The sequence below is a fragment of the Danio rerio genome, chromosome 3 (assembly GCF_049306965.1).
Source record: "Danio rerio strain Tuebingen ecotype United States chromosome 3, GRCz12tu, whole genome shotgun sequence".
Taxonomy (NCBI): Eukaryota; Metazoa; Chordata; class Actinopteri; order Cypriniformes; family Danionidae; genus Danio; species Danio rerio.
This window is the reverse complement of record NC_133178.1, coordinates 55,603,057-55,625,000: the sequence shown is the minus strand read 5'-3', so window position 1 is coordinate 55,625,000 and position 21,944 is coordinate 55,603,057. Positions and strand designations below refer to the sequence as shown.

At 37.3% G+C, this 21,944-nt stretch overlaps 2 protein-coding genes across 3 annotated transcripts in view; one reads left to right on the top strand and one right to left on the bottom strand.

Annotated features, from left to right (window-relative positions):
• lpar2a (lysophosphatidic acid receptor 2a) overlaps window positions 1-7,281 on the top strand; it is an 8,541-nt gene extending 1,260 nt beyond the window's left edge. Inside the window, exons 2-3 of one of the 2 annotated variants that reach the window (XM_009299773.5) lie at window positions 1-230; window positions 6,863-7,281. The exon at window positions 1-230 is cut by the window's left edge and continues 696 nt beyond it. In XM_009299773.5, the coding sequence (XP_009298048.1) occupies window positions 1-230; window positions 6,863-7,194 (562 nt within the window). In that variant the 3' untranslated portion in view covers window positions 7,195-7,281. 2 annotated transcript variants of the gene reach the window in all.
• An 8,141-nt stretch (window positions 7,282-15,422) lies between these two features.
• The window catches only part of pbx4 (pre-B-cell leukemia transcription factor 4), a gene marked incomplete at its 5' end in the record, with an annotated part of 73,378 nt that continues 66,856 nt past the window's right edge, over window positions 15,423-21,944 (bottom strand). Inside the window, 2 exon segments of the mRNA NM_131447.1 lie at window positions 15,423-16,256; window positions 18,807-18,893. Of these exon segments, the coding sequence (NP_571522.1) occupies window positions 18,850-18,893 (44 nt within the window). The 3' untranslated portion in view covers window positions 15,423-16,256; window positions 18,807-18,849.

Sequence of the window (21,944 nt, the reverse complement as noted above, 5' to 3'; positions counted from 1 at the left end):
TTGTGTGTGTGACCAGTTAGGTTGCAGCACGGTTGCGCCACTGTACTCGCGCAGCTTCCTAGTGTTTTGGGCCATCCTCAACCTTATGGCCTTCTTCATCATGGTGGCCGTTTACACGCACATCTTCATCTACGTCCGCCGGCGGAGTCAAGTTATGTCCCCTCACACAGATCAGCCCTCAAATAATCAGACGGTTATCAGCCTTATGAAGACCATGTCCATGATACTGGGTAAGGCCTTGACTTTTGGGCTACTGGAGTTTATTATTTTTTGTGAGTAATTTAAATATTTACTGTTATTTTTTGCTTAATTTAAAACATTTTAAAGAGTTCCTGTTATGCTTGTTCAATTTTTGAATGTTATTCAGCTTGTAGTGTTGTCTGTTCAGGCACAAAAAAGGGATGGTTCACCCAACCAAAGAACATTCTGCCATCATTTACTCATTTTTATGTTTTTTACTGTTTCTCTTCTGTTGAACAAAGGAAAATATACTGAATAATGTTGGAGAATAACTTACTTGAAGACTTATGCCATGGTCACAGTAGAGTTTGAGCATACGTATTTCTGTCAAACGGCGCTGCGAAAAGATAAAACAAGATAATTAGTAGGGCCAGACAGAATCTGCTGACATTTTTTGTCTATTTCGACACAGAATTTTTTTCAGAATTAAACTTGATATATAAAATAAAAAATAATACAGTTCGATTCCCGGCTCAAGGTCCTTTGCCGATCCTTCCCTTCACTCTGCTCCTATGTGAAATCTCTGCTGTTCCACATCATAATTAAGGTTAAAACCCCTAAAAAATTATATTAAAAAAGTAAAAATATTTTAAATATCTGTACAAAGAGGTTATGTTTTGATCTTCGATTTGTCTCACGCATTTGTCATGATGCAATTGTGCAGGTCAGAGTTCACCAAGCTTAAACTTTTCAGCGCAGCGAACAGCAAAACTTGTCGCATGAGCTTGCATTTTCGGTCTGTCGCATTCATATGCGCATGAATGGAAGTCGATTGGGCTAAAAGTGCAGTGTGACCACAGCTTATGATCTTATTATTTTGTACATTAGTTCAGAGGTGCCAAAAGTAGGTCCCGTGGGCCAAAGTTGGCCCATTGTAACCTTTGATTTGGCCCACCATCCCATCTGAGAGGAGAGTGAGAATGATGGAGAGGGTTGGAGCGAATGCCTTTAACACAGAGCAGAGATCGTCATCACCTTTTTTTGTTTGGTCTTTATTTTTAAGGTCCGTTTGTTAAATTTACATAACATTGCATCTACATGCCAACTAATTCTCATTAATTATAAGACTGTTAGATTGGGGTTAGGGTTAGTGTAAGTTGACATGTTCATGTAAATTCTTATAGTCAGTTAAATGTCTGTTGAAGGAGCAGTATGAACAGATATTAAGCAGACAGTCTACTCCTACTCAAATGGACCCTCAAAATAAAATGTTACCGTTTGTTTTATTGTTTCCAATAAATGTTGTAAATGAATATGATTTTTGAATATGTAAATACTGTCACTCGACGGACAGATGAGTATACAGAAGATGTCAGTGAGCAAATCAATGCAGAAACTAGTGTAAATCTTTTGTAAATTAGATTTTGCTGTAACTGTAATAAGTTCATTGTAAAATGTAAAAAAATAAAAATAAATACTGTATAAGGGGCTGATCACACCGAACGTGCTTTTCCATTCTGAAAACATGACTGACGTTCTAAAAACGCAACTGACGTAACAATTTTTCCGCTCAAAGAATTCACTTTTTTTTTCAAATGTGAGCGCATGACATGCAACAGCAAAAAAGGAAAGGCACAGCAGGTGGTTAAAAATGCAAGTCGTGCAGAGTGGATAAGCAGCACGCAAAACGCTTGTGGCCGTTGGTAAACCATTCAAAAAAGCTGCCTCTCAACGCAAAAAGCATCTTTAGTGTGATCGGCCCTTTAGTTAATATAAAGCAAAGTTTATAGTTGTTTTAAACATTGTTAAATAAATTAGGAAATTACCAATGCTGACTATATTTACCTTCGGCCCTTTAGCCTCGATTAAGTTTGGTGTTTTTCCTAAGAAAGGGTTTGGGCACCCCTGCTTTAGATATTCCATACCACTAGCTATGTTTCCTTCTTAAGAATTAAACTGTTATGCAAAACTGGAATATTGCATAAAACATTTGCGAACGAAGCACCATGCCTATATAATGAGACAAATCGAATGAAATGTAATGAACGTAAAACGCGACTTCCTGATAAACTGAGGCCAAATATCAAAAAGAAAAAGGTCATTTCCTGCAGAAAGAGAAGCTACTGTAAGCAACTGTGCACTGCTGCCCACGACAGTTCTGGAGGTACTGTAATAATGCTGAACCCCTTTATGATAATGGACTTTGGCGAAGACATTTAGCAATGGCCAAAACAGAATTTCAGATGTGTATTAAGTATACATTCGGTCAGTGTGTTTCAATCATAGCTTATGTGCATTTCTTAAATATTCTAAAATGTTTGTTCTTTGTTGTCAGCATAATTATGTTTTAAAAATTCATGCATATTTGCCTTTCAGCAAGCATATTTTTATGCTATTGACCTTATTCATTTTAAAACTTCCGATTCAGTTGCCTATGAGAGAAAATACTAGGAATAATTAACAGCAAAAAAGTCAAACTAATTACTCTACAAACAAGTGTGTCCATGACTATACAGACAAAGCAGAATCACTTAAGAAAATATCAGCCTGCAACATCAAGCAGCACAACAAGCTGTTTTTAATGTCTAAAAATGAATGGAAGTGAATGAGACTAGAGGTCTCAAGCCGAAGAGATTCAAATGGCTGCGCCCGCTCGTTTGCGAACAGTAAGGTCAATTTTCGGATATGTGCATAAAAATCATTGGATGGAAACAGCTACTGACTTCAGGAGTATTGTTTTTGTTCCTACCATGAATGTCAAGGACTGCTTTATTCCAACATTCCAGTTTTGTGTTCAACAGAAGACAGAAACTGGTAAAATTATAGAGTGGGGGGTAAGTGGGGGAATGTTTTTGAGTGAAGTAGCCCTTAACTTGTTTTCTTGGCAAAATAAAGTATATCTATAATCAGCTCAAACGAGTTTATCAAACCGGTTTGGCTGCTCTAACATCCGCTTGTTTTGTACCTTTAACTGGAGCACAAACTGCTTATTTAGTGTTCTCTGTTATAATTTTCGCTTCAGACTTTTGGATTCATTTAGTAATAGCTGTATTAGGAAATAATGCATCATTTGGACTTGTGCTGTTGTGAGTAACACAAAATCAGGGTATCTGCGGGGTCTTAAATTTCAAATTCTAAATTTTAGGCTCTAGAGTCCTAAATTGTGTTGTAGGTCTTAAATCATTTTAAACAGGTCTAAATTTTCATGTCCATGTAAAGCCACTCAATCGATCCAACACACATCAAATCACCAACAACACGACTCAATAAAACTATATAATGTATAATTTTATTTATTGTTTATTTGACATGGACAGCTAGGGTCTGCTTGATTTGAAACATTGTTTCAAATATGTGACCAAAAAATTACTGATTAAAATTTTCTTATTGACGTGGAAAGAAAATAGATATTTTTTTTTGCTGGGCCATTAAGAAAATCCCTAGCGTTTAATGCTATACAAGCCTTAAGTTTCATTCTTAATGGTCTTAAATTCTTAATTTTACTTGGTGAAACCTGCAGAAACCCTGAAATTGAAATGCTTATTATTAGTGGTGTAACATCACAAATCTCATGGTTCAGATCACATTGTTTTTTTTTTTTTTGTCGTGGATCTGACCATTTTTTAGATCAGCCAAAAAGAGGAGACAAAAACAATACTGCGAGAAACTTTTGGTTTAAACAAACAGAACTTAGCTGTAATTTTATTCAAAATAAAATGAAGAAATAAACAGCTGAATAAAAATAAACTGTAAAATATTCAGTACTGTGAAAAATTCACTGTTCCTACGACTGTTGCTGATAACACTAAATGTTAAAATCTAACATTATAATATGAACAACCCATATTTATTTTTAGTCTCATTTTCAATAAATGTGTGTCAGTGACAGAAAACCCCTTTAATAAGCTAAGAAACCCACCACATCCTGAATATCCTACCACAATTTCCATCATCATTTTATAGGCTTATTCAAAAAGAATTCAACTTTCAAAAGAACTCTGCTAGGAAGAAAAGGAGAGCTAAGCTTTTTCTGTCGTTAATTTAAGGAAGCTCTGAAGTTTCATTCGCTAAGATCGCTGTTGGCCCATAAATAATATCAATATATATATAAAAAGATCAAAGTTGTGGTAATCTTTTTTGAATCATCCTGTATTTTACAGGAAAGCCTAAATGCTTTCATACATGCGATTTTGAATGATATGAGAAGTGATCTCTCTGTGAACGTTACAAATTTAGGATTAATCTACAAGTAAAAAAAGTATTAATCTGGGGGTCGTGTGTTTCAAACTGTCGGTTGTGATCAATGCGAATCATGGATCAACTGTAACCCATTACACCCCTACAAATTATACATTAAAAATCAAATAAACTGATGATGTGCACAATTATCCTAAAAAAATATGTAAATGTATACAAACATATTAGAGTACAATATTAATATATATATATATATATATATAGAATTATAGCAACCAACAAGCTGAATCTGATGATTTTGAGTGAATAAATAATTACATAATTTAATTTTTTGTTTTTTTAAACAGAGAAATTTCTGAATTCATAACTGTTGTGAAACTTATTAGTATAGCAGGTTATTAGTATTAGTAGAGGGTTATTAGCATAGTTCAGGGGTGTTCAAGTCTGTTCCTGGAGGGCCACAGCTCTGCACAGTTTAGTTCCAAACCTGCGTCAATACACTTACCTGGGGCTTTAAAACAAGCCTGAAAGACTCTATTAGTTTGATCCGGTGGGTTTAATAAGGGTTAAAGCTAAACTATGCAGAGCTTTGGCCCTCCAGGAATTGACTTTCAACACCCCTGAACTATGCAAATTATTTTCTATTCATACTAATAACTTGCTTTACTAATAAGTTTCACAACAATTATGAATTTAGAAATATCTCAGTTTAAAAAAAAACATTTAATTATTAAAAACTTAAATTATGAACTGAAATTGACACTTGCGGTATAAATCATTTGCAATATGTGTTATAGGTGTATCAGCTCAGTGATATAAGATGGGGCAAAACCATTAAGAGTCTTTTAAAACAAAAAAGAATCTTCAACTCTAGTCTAAAATGCACTGGCAACCGATGAAGCAAAGCTAACATGGGGGAAATGTGGTCATGTTTGCAAATACCAGTTAACAGATGTGCTGTAGCATTTTGCACTATTTGCAAATGCGCAATAGCTGACTGCTACTCCCCACATACAGTGCATTACAGTAATCTAACAGAGTGGTCACAAAAACATGGATTACTCTCTCAAACTGTTGTCTTGCTATATATTAGCTTTAGTGTATCTAGTTGTCTTAATTGAGAAAAGCTAGATTTTACTACCGCTCCAATCTTACTGTCAAATTTAAAATCGGAGTCAAATTACACTGTAGGCTTAAAGCTGCAGTAGGTGGTTGTCTTCAGAAACAATTTGTATTGTGCTGGTTGAAACTCAACATTCAATAGTAATGATTAAAGTAAAAGATCTAAATGTATTTGTATATTCTGGGTAAAGCATACGACTAAAAAAATGTTCATCCTAATATTGTCGGTTGATCATTCCCATAATTCTAATAAGTAGCCAAAACTGTCTGTCAGCGTAAGCTTGATGACTATTTCCAGTTTCATGAGAGACCTTTTACAGCATAGATAATGTAGATTTTGATTTAGTTAAACAACAAAACATAGCGCTTTTCCACCTAGCCTGCTTTACTGAGGTGGTTGGAAGTTGGTTTTATATTCACATTGGGTCATTTTTGAACAATGACAGCCTGTGACGCGCTCCCGATAGTTTATCATGCTACTCTGAATTTTCGGTCTGAAATAGGACGCAAGTATGGCTTAGTAATAAGTGTAATTCCTGCACACTGCCAGTCAACCACTAAGCACACTGTTGCTTTAGCAAAACACATGAAATATTGCACTGACGTTTTGCTTGCTGCACAACTGAAAACGTGCTAGATATAATAGTTTTTTTTTTTTAAATTAGAATTATAGTATTATACTGTATAGTTTTCTAACTGGTGACTGTAATGATGTAGTGGCTCTCTGTCATCTTTAATGTGCTACTTTTGATCGACAGGGGAGGGACTGTGTTTTCACGACGATATTATTCTAACAGACAGCATTTTGGAAGATCACATACTGCACCTTTAATATGAATACAATAAACAAAGTTTTACCAAAAAAAAAAAAAAGAAGAAGTACTAGATGTACTAAAATTTAATTTAAATTGTAAAAATGAATAAAATTTAATGAATACTATTAATAATATTAAACTGACTCCTTTTTGGACTTTTTGAATGTCTAATTATCTATAAATAAAAATGATATCCTAGAAGGAATATCCTTGTTCATTTGTGACACCTAATGCCTTAAAGAATTGAACTGAAGTTTAGGATGTTCCTGTTACCAGCTAAATGCTATTTTTGGCTCATTATATTGTAAATGATTTAGAGCGTCTGCATAGTTTTGTGCAAATATCACCTCATGCTCTCTGATTTTTATCTGCAGAAATATACACGAGTTCTAACAGCATGAAAGGGGCTGCATAGTGATGCATTTGTTTTGCATGCTGCTGTGGCTTGCCCTCATAAACCAATCTGTACCCGACCCTGCACTCATCAACACTTGGTGTGTGTGTGTGTGTGTGTGTGTGTGTGTGTGTGTGACCTATTTTCTCCTCAGGTGCCTTTGTGATCTGCTGGACTCCAGGTCTGGTGATCCTCCTTCTGGACGGTCTGAAGTGCATCGAATGTCACGTCCTGAAGTATGAGAAGTACTGCCTGGTTCTGGCCGAGTGCAACTCTCTGGTGAACCCCATCATCTACTCTTTTCGGGACGAGGACATGAGGACCACCTACAAACGCATTCTCTGCTTCCCTTGGAGAAGAATGCGGCCGCACGAGGGGCCTTCTGGCATCCGCTTCGAGCCTGTGAAAACAGGGGCTCCCCCTGAGAAAAACAGCCAGAACTCCAGCAGCCCAGAGGCCGCTCCTCCACAAAGCCCATTGTCTTGATGGAAAAACCATTTCTCCCTGTAAATAAATGACTTTGTATTTGCTTAGTGAAATGAGTACAAAGAGTAAATAATACTTCATTTTTGATAGCTTGTTTTGGTGCGTGTTTTTGTCTCCGTCTGACAATGGATGTATCGGGCCCTTTTGTGGGGGTCAGTCGGTCCGCTGCCCACAGGAAGTTTCTCTTTTCCCAAAACACAAGGCATTAATATTCTGAAAAAAAGCAGTTTATGGGACATTTTGTTATGCTAGGAAAGAGATCAGAGAAATAGGTGCACAATTCTGAGTGCTTATTTTCCTTTGCACTTTCAAAATGTCCTTTTTATTGCTCATATCAGGCAGGGATGCCCAAACTTGGTCCTGGAGGGCCGGTGTCCTGCATAGTTTAGCTCAAACTTCCTTCAACACACCTGCCTGGAAGTTTTAATATAGCTAGAAAGAGCTTGATTAGCTAGTTCAGGTGTGTTTTATTGGGGTTAGAACTAAAATATGCAGGACACCGGCCCTCCAGGACCAAGAATTACTGGCATAGATGGAGGTCAGTGGAAGCTCACTTTTATTTGAAATGAAGTCGTTTAAAGCTTTGTTGCTGCCAGTCTCTCGTAGGGTGAATGAGGCTTAAATGGTGTAAGTATTAAAAAACAAGTTTACTTTAATAATCGGGATGATGACCTTATTCAACCGTTAAAATGAAGTGTGGAATGTTGGAAACTTCACTCACTTAACGGCCGCAGCTTTAAGCTGCAGTCACACTAGAGTTTGTGTGTGCGAAATTCTGTCGTACGGCTCTGCGAAAAGGGCAGAATTAAACAAGATTATTAGACATTAAAAAAGCGAGCGATTTGCTCCATGTTTTAAATTCCTGTCCAGAGAGGTCATGTCTTGATCCTCGATTTTGTAGGATAGGTTTTGATAGGTTTTGTCTCACGCAGTCAAATGATGCGATTTCGCAGGTCAGAGTTCACCAAGCTTCAAGGGAAGGGGTGGAACTTTTGGACACTGATGTTGGATTACTTTAAAATATTGCACATAGGCTATATCGCCTCGCGATGGTGAATCCTGTTATACTCTAGACAGGTTCTTTTGTTAGTTTGGCCATTTATTCTACTAGTTTGGCAACAGTCAAACATCATCTGGAAGACAGTTTGAAAAGAACGTTAGTGTTTCATTTGGGTCAACACTAAATTCATATACTCTGCTGTTCAGTGTGTAAGTGCATAGTGAAACATTTGGGATGCCATTTATGTCTCCTTACACACCTTGTTTGGTACACATCTGATTTAGATCAGCACAGACTGAAAAACCTGTAAAGGGTGTGACAGAAGACATCCAAAACATGCAGTGCTGGTGGTCCTCCATGAACGTGGTTGAGAAACACTTATGTAAGACAATAAATAGATCAATGTTAAGTCTAGAAGGTTGGGACAGCCCACATGGAGCTCAAGTCTTACCCACTCTGAGCTGACCTATTTGGTGATAGCTCTGACCTTTGTTTATACCCTTCTCGACCAATAATACGACTGCCTGGTACCGCTCACTTATGGGGGGTGGTGGGGGTTTACCACAGTGTACAAGGTCTGCTACTAAGTACCACTTTAGCTGGGGTTCCATGCGAGTAGTCACCAAAATGTGATGCGTAAACACTGCAGATGGTTGTTTGGTGAGAGATCACTATGCTTCTTATTTGTAGTTCGCTTCGGACGAAATCATCTGCAAAATCACTAAATGTACCCGTATCATTGGACTTGCAACGAGACTTGAAGTAAACTGCCATTAACAGCCATTGTGGGATCATTTGAATCTGCTGGACGCAGCATAAGATGGCTGTACTGAGGTCAGCAGATGAGATGCAGATGTTCCTCTCACTGGTGTCAGAGCAGCGGGTCCTGCATATGGGGAGGGATCCAGAATGATGTCACTATAGTAGAGGCAGCGCAACCGAGTCTTTACTCTATTGCGCTGTAATGAAGCCACCTCATGAAGCCAAGCGGCCTGTCATTAATTATTCCTCACATAATCCCACCTAGTTTGAAGCAGCATGAAGCTGGAGTGGAAAAGCAAACAGCCAAAGTAAAGAGAAGCTAGTCTTCTGAAATCCACTTTATTTGCTCACAGTGATCTTGAGGAGAAGCTAGATAATTCCTGGTCAACTTTAATCAGTGTCTAATTAATATATATATATATATAAAGTAAAAGTATGCGGTCTTCAATATTAAGTTCAAGCGGCCACTAAACTCAACGGCCACTTTATTAGGAACACCTTATTAGTACCAGGTTGGACCTACTTTTGCCTTCAGAACAGCCTTAATCCTTTGTGGGATAGATCAAACAAGGTACTGAAATATTCCTCAGAGATTTTGCTCCATATTGACATGATAGCGTCACACAGTTGCTGCAGATTTGTGGGCTGCACATCCATGATGTGAATCTCCTGTTCCACCACATCTCAAAGGTGCTCTATTGGATTAAGTCTAGTGACTGTGGAGGACATTTGAGTACAGTGAACTCATGTCATGTCATGTTCAAGAAATCAGTCTGAGATGATTCACGCTTTATGACATGGTGTGTTATCCTGCTGGAAGTAGCCATCAGAAGATGGATACTCTGTGGTCATAAAGTCATGGACATGATCAGCAACAATACTCAGGTAGGCTGTGGCGTTGACACGTTATACAATTGGTACTAATAGGCCCAAAGTGTGCCAGGAAATTACTACCATTACACCACCACCACCAGCTTGAACCGATGATGCAAGGCAGGATGGATCCATGCTTTTGTGTTGTTGACGCCAAATTTCCAAAGCCATGTCTACATCCCTGAATGCATTGAGTTGCTGCCATGTGATTGTCTGATCAGATTTTTACGTTAACGAGCAATTGGACAGGTGTACCTAATAAAGTGACCAGTGAGTGTATATCATATTAAAGCTGCGGTCACACTAGAGTTTGATAATGTGAAATTCTGTCATGCGGAGCTGCGAAAGGGGCGGGATTAAACAAGCTTATTAGACATTTTAAAAAGCGAGCAATTGCTTCATGTTTTAAATTTCTGTTTAGAGATGTCATGTCTTGATCCTCGATTGGTCTCACGCAGTCAAGTGATGCGATTTCGCAGGTCAGAGTTTACCAAGCTTGAACTTTGCACGCAGCAACCTGTGAAACTTTACACATGACCCTGCGTTTCCGGTCAGACGCATTCGCGTGCGTATGAATTAAAGTCTATGGAAGGAAAAGCCCAGTGTGACCGCAGCTTAAGATTGTACTTATTTTTTTTAATTCACCCACAACTAAAACCCCACCTGTAGTGATTAGTCAAACCTTTAAAGAGATAGTTCACCCAAAACTGACAATTCAGCCACCAGACCCACATTGAGATTCGAATCTGTGCCCAGATTTCCAGATTTTGTAGCCCATCAAGTCTAGGTAAATGTTTAAAATTATATTATTTCAATTGTTATATTAATTTCAGCATTATTACTGACTAATATACAAGTGTGTATATGATTTATGTACAATGAAGTTTGTAGAGTAACATTTTCTGACTTACGCTGGACGCAGCGACAAGACTTGCTTTGTTTACCAAAGGAGATCTAATTAGATTTCCACTGAAAATGGCTTAAAACATTACAATTTATTTAAAATTAAATTTGAAAAGTTACTGTACTGCCAAAGTCTTTCTGCATTATCCACAGATTTTATTATTCATTGCAGCTCACTAAAAATATCCACAGATTGTCTTATTACAAACCTGTTAAATTTTAGTTCAACAAAAAAATCAGTAACTTAATATCAGTGGCTTCTTTTCTCTAACATTCTTCAGTATGTCTCATATATTTATCTAAAGTTTAGAAACAGTTTGAGTTAAGAAATGATTTTAAAATGTGCGGTGAACTGTCCCTTTAGGAGAAAGTGCTGAAAATGAAACTCCTCTTACCAAATTGGGTTTCAGCTCCAGAAGATTCACGAGACTTCAGTGAGAACCATCACTTCCTCCATTTTGAAGGGTCAGCCTAAAACCAATAGTGCTCAAAACTCTCCACATTCACGGATTTTGAAGGGTTTAACGCTTTGCATCATTCTTTGCATGTTTAATTAGTGATGCAGATTATGCTCAAGTGTGGTCCAAGAATTTTTTTGGCCTCCTGCCTACACCCTTCATCCCTTTGAAGCGCTCAATTGTGTAGTTAAACCATTTAAAGCACGTCAAAGTCAGTTCCTGGAGGGCCGCAGCTCTGCACAGTTTAGTTCCAACTCTAATTAAACACTCCTGATCAAACTAATTGAGTCCTTCAGGTCTGTTTGAAACCTGCAGGTAAGTATGCTGAAGCGGGGTTGAAACTAAACAGTGCAGGGCTGTGCCCCTCCAGGATCTGACTCTGACACCCTTGCTTTAACGTGATTAGGGCATAGGAATGAGCATTTCCGAATGGAACGCAGCCCCTATTCTAAATGTGTGGTAAACACAGGTGCACTCATGTCAGAATGACTGTAATTACTACATTCCAACTAGCACAAAGCCTTCAGGTCTTTTAAGAGCTCTTAATTACAACTTGTGATCTGTGAATTTTCCACCAATTGGCCACTGCAGATTGATTGAGGCATTGTTTTGCACCGTCGTTAGTGTCGTCACAAGAGCACAATTCAGTACAGCTTTCCGCTGAACGTTTTTTTCAAATTACGGTAATTATTACATGACCAAAGCACAACATATGCTCTCAGCACCGCTCATACACTGACTTGCATGTTTAAATGCACAGTATTCATAAAACAACCAATGAGATTCTGAAGTGTGCTCTAATAGACGCTATATTATGCCATGAGGCTTCATTTAGACTTCCATATTTGTATTTGTTTTCCTACTATGGATGTCTGTATACTAGTTTCCCAAATGTTTTTTTTTTTTTTTGCTTACTCCAGTCAAGAGGTTTTAGATTCAGCAAATGTAACTTCATTTCTCTTGAGAACTCAAATTCAGATATTTTAGATGAACTCAAGAGCTCTCTCATCCTCTACAGACAGCAAGGGTCCTACTAAAGGGCTTCAAACGAAAGTCTAGACACCGTAACTTGATCTAATTGAGGATACAAGCCAACAAAAATTGTTTCGTTGCACAAAAGTGTTCTTGTATCAATATAGCTGAAGTAACATGAAATGTTTTTGTTTACTTTTCTGGCCTTTGAATGAATCATTTAACTTTTTTTAAAAGTTTAATTCATATACACTTTGAGTAGAGACTATTGCTGTCTATGGAGGATCCTCTAAATTACATTGGTCTCAAACTCAACTCCTGGAGAGTCAGGGCGTACTCACACTATGCCATCCGTACCGTGCCCAGGCCAGTTTCCCGGATCGTTTGAGAAGTGTGTGTGCGCTGAATTGGGCTCAGGCACAGTTCACTTGGCTGGCCCTGGCCCGGTTGGAAGAGGTGGGCCTGAGCGCAGTTCACTTGGGCTTTGGCGCGGTACGTTTGTAGTGAGCACAAAACGCGCCAAAGCCCGAAACTGAAAGCAAGACGTGACTTTTAAGGGACTATTTCATATGGATTTATTAATCATTCTTACTCTTCAGTGATTGCAAACTGCCGTAGTTTATTAAAGATGCAAACTCCTCACTGCATGACAGCTGCGCACCTTCAGCAAACCTTCTCATTCCTGCAGCACGAGGGCTTTATGATTGTTTATAAGCGGCAAAAGTGGCGGATCTGTTCAGCGGAATATCTGACTGCGTGTCCCCACATCCCTAAGGACTGTTTGGCGAAATATTTGACTGCATGTCACTGCATATCAAACCGACTGAAACGATATAACTAGAGAAATCTCCACTGTGCTGAGTGAAAGCGCTTCTCACTGAACATCGCAGCATCGATGACGTAAGCGTGCCGAGGCCCGATTGTGGTGTGAGTGCGGGCCGTCGGGGGAGACGGGAGGGGGGACAAGCGTGGTTTGGCCAGGTTAGAGGCAACTGTACCTAGTGTGAGTACGGCAGCACAGCTCTGCGTAGTTTAGCTCCAACCAACTCCAACTCACAACTGCTTAATAGTCTAGTAGTCTTGAACACCTTGATTATTTGAATCAGTTGTGTTTGATTAGGATTGGAACAAAACTGTACAGAGCTGCAGGCCTTCAGGAATCCAGTTTGAGACCTATAATCTAAAATATCTTTTTTTGTATGAACAAAAGTCTGAGGGGGATTGTAAAGACATGAGGATTTTAACGCTTTAAAACTGGCCTTAAAATACTAGCCTACAAAAGAAAGAGGGCCCTGTCATAAGCACACCACATTCTGCAGGCCCAAACAAGCCCTTGTTTTCTTGATCATGTAATAATGATTATAAATAACTGACTCTACATCTGCTGTAATGTTTGCAAATAGAAAGCTCCACCTGAAACGATGGCCTCATTTTGTTTTTGTGGTTTCTAATTTTACTTTGTGCAGACTGCGGGGCTTTGTTTCATTTCAGCAGGCCGAGTTGTTACAGAGCGCGTAATCAATTTGAGATGAGGAGAAAAGGTCTGATTTATTGTGATCCTCATATTATTGTCCTTACGCCGCATAAATATTCAGACGGGGCGACACAATTGGCTGAAAGATGGCAGACTCATTCATAACCGCCGTAACGAGATCATTTTACGCATGGCAACATGCAAATCAGCCCCTTAATGAACAGCAACAAGGAAAGAACTACAGGCTCAAAAGCACACTAGATTATTTTATTAGTTTTTGTTTTTCTAATAAGGAACACTACAATTTTCTCATATTTCTTTTTTTTCTCTCTCACTAGAACAGTTCTAAAGTTGAGGTATAAAAGGAGTTTATACAGACTACCAAGTCTGAAAATGGGGGGGGTTTATATACAAGTGAAATGGAGAGAGGAGAGGTAGAGAGGAGGGAGAGAATGGTAAATACAGAAGGAAGCGTGTACTACAATTCTACTAAAATAATAATAATAATCGAGAAATAAAATGCTGATGGCGTTTGAGTCGGTGCTGCGGATTCAAACTCAGATTACAATCCAAAATATCCCAGAGTTGTGTGACAAATTGTCCAACATGTAGTGTATCGTATCGTCTGTAGCAGAGCTTATGCGGATACTCAAATAAGACGGTTGATCCTGTAAAATTTGTTTAACGGCACTTCAAACAAACGCCATCAGCTTTGACAAAACCACACAAACAAAATAACACTCGAGACTCCCGATCCAAATAAAAGGTAACTGAAACGCTAAAATGAATATTACAAAGACTAACAAATGTTACTCCAAAACCCCCCAGCGAGAATTTAAAAATAATAAAAAAACAAAAGCAAAAGCATACAAAAAGAGAAAAATACACTGAAACATTCCACAATCTGTACAGTGACATCCATAGATGACTGATAGAAAAAAGAAAAGAAAGAAATTTTGGTGTAGTAATAGCATTAGTCGGAGATATCCATATGAAATGTTTCGAACTAATCTATAGAGGACACGGTGATGATCTTGAAGAAACGCTTGAAAAGCTCCTCAGAGTTTGTTTTTCCATGTGTACATATATAAACAAAACCCCAATTTACATTTCAACCTTATTTAGTCCTTTGTGTAATATATAGAATTTCCATTCATATATCAAAAACGCCCTGCTGCTTCCGCCCATAAAGAGAAAACTAAACGGAGAAACGTTTAAAAAAAAAAAAAAAAAAAGGAACAACACGGACAACTCTCTGTAACTTCGGGAAAACAAAAAATTCCTCTACAAGCTTTAGTCCATCTGTTTCAAATCACAACACATCCAGTGCTTATTTTTGGTTAAATTTCGACAGGAGAAAAGCCCTTGTTGCTTGGCTATGTTAACTGATTACCAAAAAAACAGAGTTCCTTAGTTTAGTGAAATTGTAGGCAACAACAACAAAACGTAAAAATAAAAAAGGTCAAATTAAAGAGAGACAGCATGCTTTACCAAGAAACAGGTGCTTTCAATTGCACGTACAATACAATCAGTTCAAAAGCACGAGTGAGTGACGAGACAACCCAACCCTTAGAAAACACACAACACACACCAGTAAGACGAGAGGCCGCAGTGTGTGTCACAGATGAAAAAAAAAAACGTGCTATTTAAAATACCACGGAAACCCTAGAGAAACCAAACCCCAGCCCGAAGCACTGGATCACCGGGCAGTATGACGTCCTTTTACTTGTTCACTTGTTTATTTGGTCTGTTACTTTCCCACCCTCTCCTTTTATAGTATATTTAGTTTTTTTTTTTTTTGTTTATTAAAAAAACGAAAGGAAAAAACTAAAAGAAAAACGTAACGTTAGGCTAAATGGAATCACTAAAACATCTCAACACACCCTACATGCATGGAAGACAGTGGAATATCGCTTTTTTTTTAATCATCTTTCCCTTTAAAAATATTTCTAAACACCCACCCCCTGATCCCCGATCCAAACCAATACTCCAGCTTATCCGTCCATCTGACAGACCCCGTTTTACCAACGCGAGGTCTAGTTCTTATCAAGTCTTTTTATTTGGTGGCTGGTGCATCTTCGTGCTGCGGGCGAGGGAAACGAATACTGTGGCGAAAACTAAAAACGGAGAGCGGTCGCTCATTGCGTTCAGCTGAACTGGAAATCAAAGTGTTCATAGGTCCAGCGTACCTTTAACTCCTCTCCACCCGAACACCAGCTCAGTGTTTAGTGACAGGATTTGTGCTTAACGCAACGTAGCGGAAATCATAGTGAAAAGCAGACTGGATGGGCGGTCAGTTGTCTGAGGTTGCTCTTCGACGTGCGGAAAAGTGAAACAACCGTTGACAGCACTTTGGTACAAGCGAGGAGGGAGTAGTTGCGTAATCGCCATCGTAGAGGGGTTTGATCCAGGAGACGAGTCATGTTTTCAGACTCGTCCTCAAAGAACGAGACGAGTGTGTGTGTGTGTGTGTGTGTGTGTGTAGAGGTGGACAAGGACGGAGGAAGACCATTGTGTGTGTGTGAGATTAGCTGGAGGTGTCGGAGTGGATGCTGCCGGGTGCTCCTGGTGGAGAGGTGATGGAGGAAGGGTTGGTGTTGTCTTGCCAGCTGTTATTAGCCTGTGGAAGGAGTCACAGTGACAGTGTCAGGCAAAGCAGTACTTGTATAGAGATCTGACATACAAGCATTATATGCAAATTACACATATAACATACAACGCCGCGATGTACAATGTTACGATATACGCTACATATTTCAAAATATTGCTAAAATGGCCACTTGCATATATCTATATCTATCTATAGACATATATATATATATATATATATATATATATATATATATATATATATATATATATATATTTTCAGGCTCTGGAATTGCTTGGACCACAAAACTTGTTGCTTGAGAATATTATAACTTGTCTTATGTTGTGTGGCTAGATTTGAACTTAATCTACACGTAATTTACACTTTATCTGTGCGCACAGTAATCCGCAAATTTTTAGCCCATCATTGAGTCTATTTATTTACTTGTGTAAATGTGTGTAAATGGATATTTATTCAGTTTTAAAATATATTTCAGTAATATTATTGACTAATATGAAAATGTTTATATGATTTATTTACAATACAGTTTGTAAAGTCATATTTTCAGTATTTTATTAGAGATATTATATAAGAAAATATATAATATTTAAAAAAAATATATATAATATTTTTAAAAATTTTATGTAATTATTTTTTTTGTTACGATACTACCAAAATAATTCCACATAAAAACGCAAATTATCTAAAAAACTCTCTGCAAGATATGTCTTAAGTTAAAAGTAATATACCTACGCAACTTATGTCTTATGTTGTGTTTTTTTTTTCAATACTCAAATACATTACAACTTATGTTGCATGGTTCAATTATAACTCATGTCTTTTGGCAATACCTAAAATTACATAGTATGATTCAAAATGATTGATTTTTCTTTTACGTCAAAAATCATTAATAAGTAAAGGTGCTCATGTTTCATAAACACATTTTGCACATTTCCTACTGTAGATGCATCAAAACTCAATTTGGGGTTAGTATTACGCATTGTTCTGAACTTAATTTCGACTATTTTTAATGTGATTTTCTCAGTGTCTGAACCATCAGATTCTAGATTTTCAAATAGTTGCATCTTGGCCAAATATCATCCTAACAAATACAGCAGTGGATGGCTTATTTATTTCAATATTTGATTAATACTTTTGTTAGATAATGCATACATCATTTTATTTATTCATGCCTGGTTTTGTGGTCCTTTTATATATTTGTGTACATACAAAGGAGGAAAATGTTTTGAATAAGTCATGCTTTTTTTTCCAAAAAAAAAAAAAAAAAAAAAAATCAAATTAAATCTGAAAAATATAGTTTTGTGTAATAATAAAATGAAACCAGAAGAATTTATTTTGTATTATATTATTCAGATTAGAGTCAGGGGATTGGCTGGGCCATTATACAGCTTGATTTTCTTTCTCTGAAATCATTTGAGAGTTTCTTTAGCTCTGTTTTTGATCATTAAATGCTGATGAAATGTCCACCCTGGTTTCATCTTCATCAACCTGCTAATTTAGATGTTGGATTGAAGCAGCTAATATTCATCTACAATAAGGAAGGGCAGAGGGTTGTTGAAGAACTATGAAATGAGAAATGAGAGATTTCAGCTGCTGTCTGGCTTTCACTGCCATTTTACACTTCCTTTTTATGCGTTCAATACTTTTTCAATGCTTCATTTCATTATATTATGCATAACTTAATTTGTAAACTAATTAGATTTGCTTTCTTTGCACAAATGTATTTCTTTGGTTGTTACCAACATCTGCTTAAAATCTCAAGCCAACAGCACCATAAAAATCTGTTTTCTGAGAAAAATGATGGTGTTTAATACTCATTTCCCCCGTTGTATATATTATCAAATATATGAGCTATAGTTGTATATATAGGGCCACATGAATCAGACTCTTTCCACTTATTTTGGTTTTTTTTTTTGAACATTCGTGAATCGAAACTTCAAGACTCTTTAAGGTTACATCAGCCTACCAGAACACTTTAGTGTGCTAAATATTTTCATGAAGTGATCAAAATCATTTATACTCAAACTGGCAAGCAAGAGCTGCTTTGCATTTAGGGTTTGTACATCAAGCCTAGTGTTGCTTTTTACTATTTGAATGCTAAATATAGACTCGCGATACCTGCTGATACAGACACTCATTTCCTTTCAATGTGTGTTCATTTAAGCTTAGGCTAAGTTTAGTTTGACACATTTACGTGCTTTAAGAGAGTTCACCCAAAAGTAAAAATTGTCATCATTTACTCTCCCTCTATTTCTTCCAAACCTGTTCGAAAAGCACAAAAACAGTTATTGACTCTCATTTGTTTCCTACTATGGAGGTCAATGGCTGCTCTTCCCCAACATTTTTCAGTATAGCTTATATTTGTGTTCACAATCATCGAGGTTTAAAACCAATTGACTGCACTGCTTTGGTGTTTTTCGGAAAACTACCCCAAAATTCAGATTCAGCTACTAATAAATATCTTGAGACTTCCAAAGAGTAGTCTGTGTTAAGAGGAAACATAACAAAAAAAAGATGAAGTGTGAAGAATGATCTGACAGCCGTGTGAGTTGTACTCACGTCTAGACGGTGTGGGGTGTAAAGAGGACTTGCTGACAGATCTTCATAGCCTGCCGTCAGGTGTGTAGCACGGTGCAGGATATCCACCTGGAGAAACACACAGCAACGGCATGTTATTTTAGCACTCCAAACACACGTTACACAACACCAATAAACACCAGTGCTGCTATTACATTATGGTAATGATATGAGTGCATGTGCAACAAGCAAAATAAATCCAACTACAGCACAGGCGTAATGGATGGGTGATTGTGTGTGTGTGTGTAATCTCATACCTGAATCATTCTCTAATGCAACAAATAAAAAAAGTATCCTAAAATCGGCAACTGATATTATGCTAATTTATGTGTGAATATATTATAGACATTTCATTTGAAACCAGACCATGTGCATGTCACAGCACAAATTAAAACTTTTGATGGGAGCAGAAAAGTAAGTATTTTCATATTGTAATTCAAGCACAGTTCTAGCAGTTTCACAATAATAGGGTTTATTCCCTTTACAAGCATAAAAACATCATCTGAACAATACATAGAAGAACTCAACAATAAGGATTTACACTGATATTTTTACTCACCAAAGAGACAATTACTATTTCACCATATTTTTACTGTTATAATGAAATTAAATGTATTTCTAGTAAAAAATTATACTTATGCGCCTTATTAAAGAGATGTTTTTCAGATGTTTTTGGAATTAGACCTATACAGAGCTAAACACTTTTTTTTTTTTTTTTTGCAATGGCCCAGTTAAGCCAATGGAATTTGTTTTGCTTGCCACAAAAATAAGTGTAGTTATTTCCACCTATTTCAATGTGTCAAATTTTGTTTTAAACCAAATGTATTTCTGTTAAAAAATTATGTTTCATACCTATTTATTAATATTATATCTGGTTCGCAGTTCAAAAATGCTAGCTGCTTCTTCTTCAACGTTTTGCGCGACAGTACTTACGGTTTAATGAGACGCTAATCAAAATCCCCTGAGCCAATAAGAACAAATCGCAGGTAAGCTCACCCCCACAAGAGCTTTGTGCCAGAATCTCAAACGGAAATTTGAGAAACGGAAACTCTGGCAGCGCAATCAAAACTGCGTTTATCTAAAGCAAAGCAGAAAGTGAACCACACTAATAATACCTTTTTTTAGACAGTGTTTATTTTTTGTCATTTGGTTGATTGTTCTGTATTTTAACAGTTTTTTTATTTTGTTAATGTATATTTGTGTTGTTAATTGAAAGGTTTTGTGCATTTTATATGGCAAAATTCAAATTCCTCATATATCCACTTCCCATTACTGTAAATAGTTTTTATATAAATGGATGATCATATAAAGAAATATATTGTCCTGTTGTCATGAGGAATTATGTAATTGTTTGCAGTTTCTGTAAAATGTCTAACAGGTGTTGTGATTGTATCTGTTTGTGGGGGAAAAAAAAAACGTTTATTTGAAGGATTATCGATAATTAATTAATTACCAATAATTGGCCCTAATTAGGTAGCTTTAGTGGGACAGAGGAAAATTAAGATCTTTTTAAAATGATTTAAGACCTACAACACTATATTTTAGTTAATTTAAGGCCTAAATTCCGTTTTTTTTTATATTTTTGAAGACTTTAAGTCCCTGCGGACACCCGGTCTATAATAATAAAATGATGGTTAAACTTACTTATATAAAGTTTTAATGTATTCATTTTAGTTGTAGCTTACTTTTCTATCACCAGCCATGGAAAACTAATTTAACTAAAGCCGCCTTTCCACTGCAAACAAGTCGGACACGACTGTCGAAATACACCCCCAATAGAATTTTTTTTTTTTCAAATAAAGACTTTTTTCTGACAACTATTTCTCATCTCATGTGCATGGACCTGCTTGGACAACACTGGAATTTGGTTGGCCGATCGCATACAGTCTAGTCACAGGAGTTCAAATATTTTAATCGGATCTGTCGCTCGTTATGTGCAGTAAAAGGGAGCTTAATGTTTAAAAAAACAAAAAAAAAAAACAAAAAAAAAAAAAAACAAGGTGGTGTGATTTAACTTAATAGTGGATCTAAATCCACTATTCACAATTTCTAAAGCCCTTTTGTAATTACTTTTTGCCACTGCAATGCACAGTTTGGCTACCCGTAACTAAAAGGTGCACTAGAAAGGTGTCACTCCGTTCATTAATAATGGACACCTACAGTGCGCCAAAGTGATAGAAATGTAAAAATCTGCATCAAGATATCAATTCAAACTGGAAGCTATTAAGAATAATTTTGAGGGAGCCAATGTTGTTATTAAACTAATAAGTCCATTAAAGTTAAGTAAATGACCATGAGAGACACTTAAAGTTTCACACGATTGACATTCACCGCAAATATTTTTCTAAAAGCATTCTCAGTCAATGAGAAAATGAGTTTTACTTTATTGATACAGAGATCCTCACGACTAACAATTGGCATCTGAATAGGATTCAAGTCATATGAATTGAATTGTAGTTTGTCTCATTGGCATCAGTCCATCCTTATTGTTGAGCCCTGACGAATACAAAATGCACCCAAGAAAACAAGTCGTCTAGCAGGAAGGAGACACAGGATTGGCAAAGGCGTGACTGTGAATGAGTGATGAGGACATGAAATGGAGGAGAGTCACAGGGAAGTTCACTGCTCAGGATGGAGCTCTATTCTCCGAGGCAGGATGTGTGGCAGGGTCAGGACTGCGGTTTTGGGGAAGGGGGAAGGAGAGCACTACACTGGGCAGGTTATGGAGGAGGAAGGGCATTGAGGGATGATCCTCAGTGCCTACCTGCTGCTGCTGCTGGGGCACAGCGTTCGTGACGCTGACGCCATCTCCGTTGAGTGAACGCAGCCCCAGGTACGCGTCTCCTGCGTGAGAGAGGCTGTATGAGCCAGACGACCCTGCGGGTGATATATATACGCAGCCCATCAGGCACACAGCTGTGCCCAGCTCAGCTTTTCAAGAGCTTACAGTGGCGTGTTTGTGTATGTCTGTGTGAGGGCATGAAAATCAGGACTGGCTACATTCCAAAAATCCAAGACCTTCAACTATTTACATTGACTAGACTAGAGAAAAAGGTGCACAACGGGAAGCTAAAATTACGTCAACTATACTATACACTATAATATACACTATACGTTCAT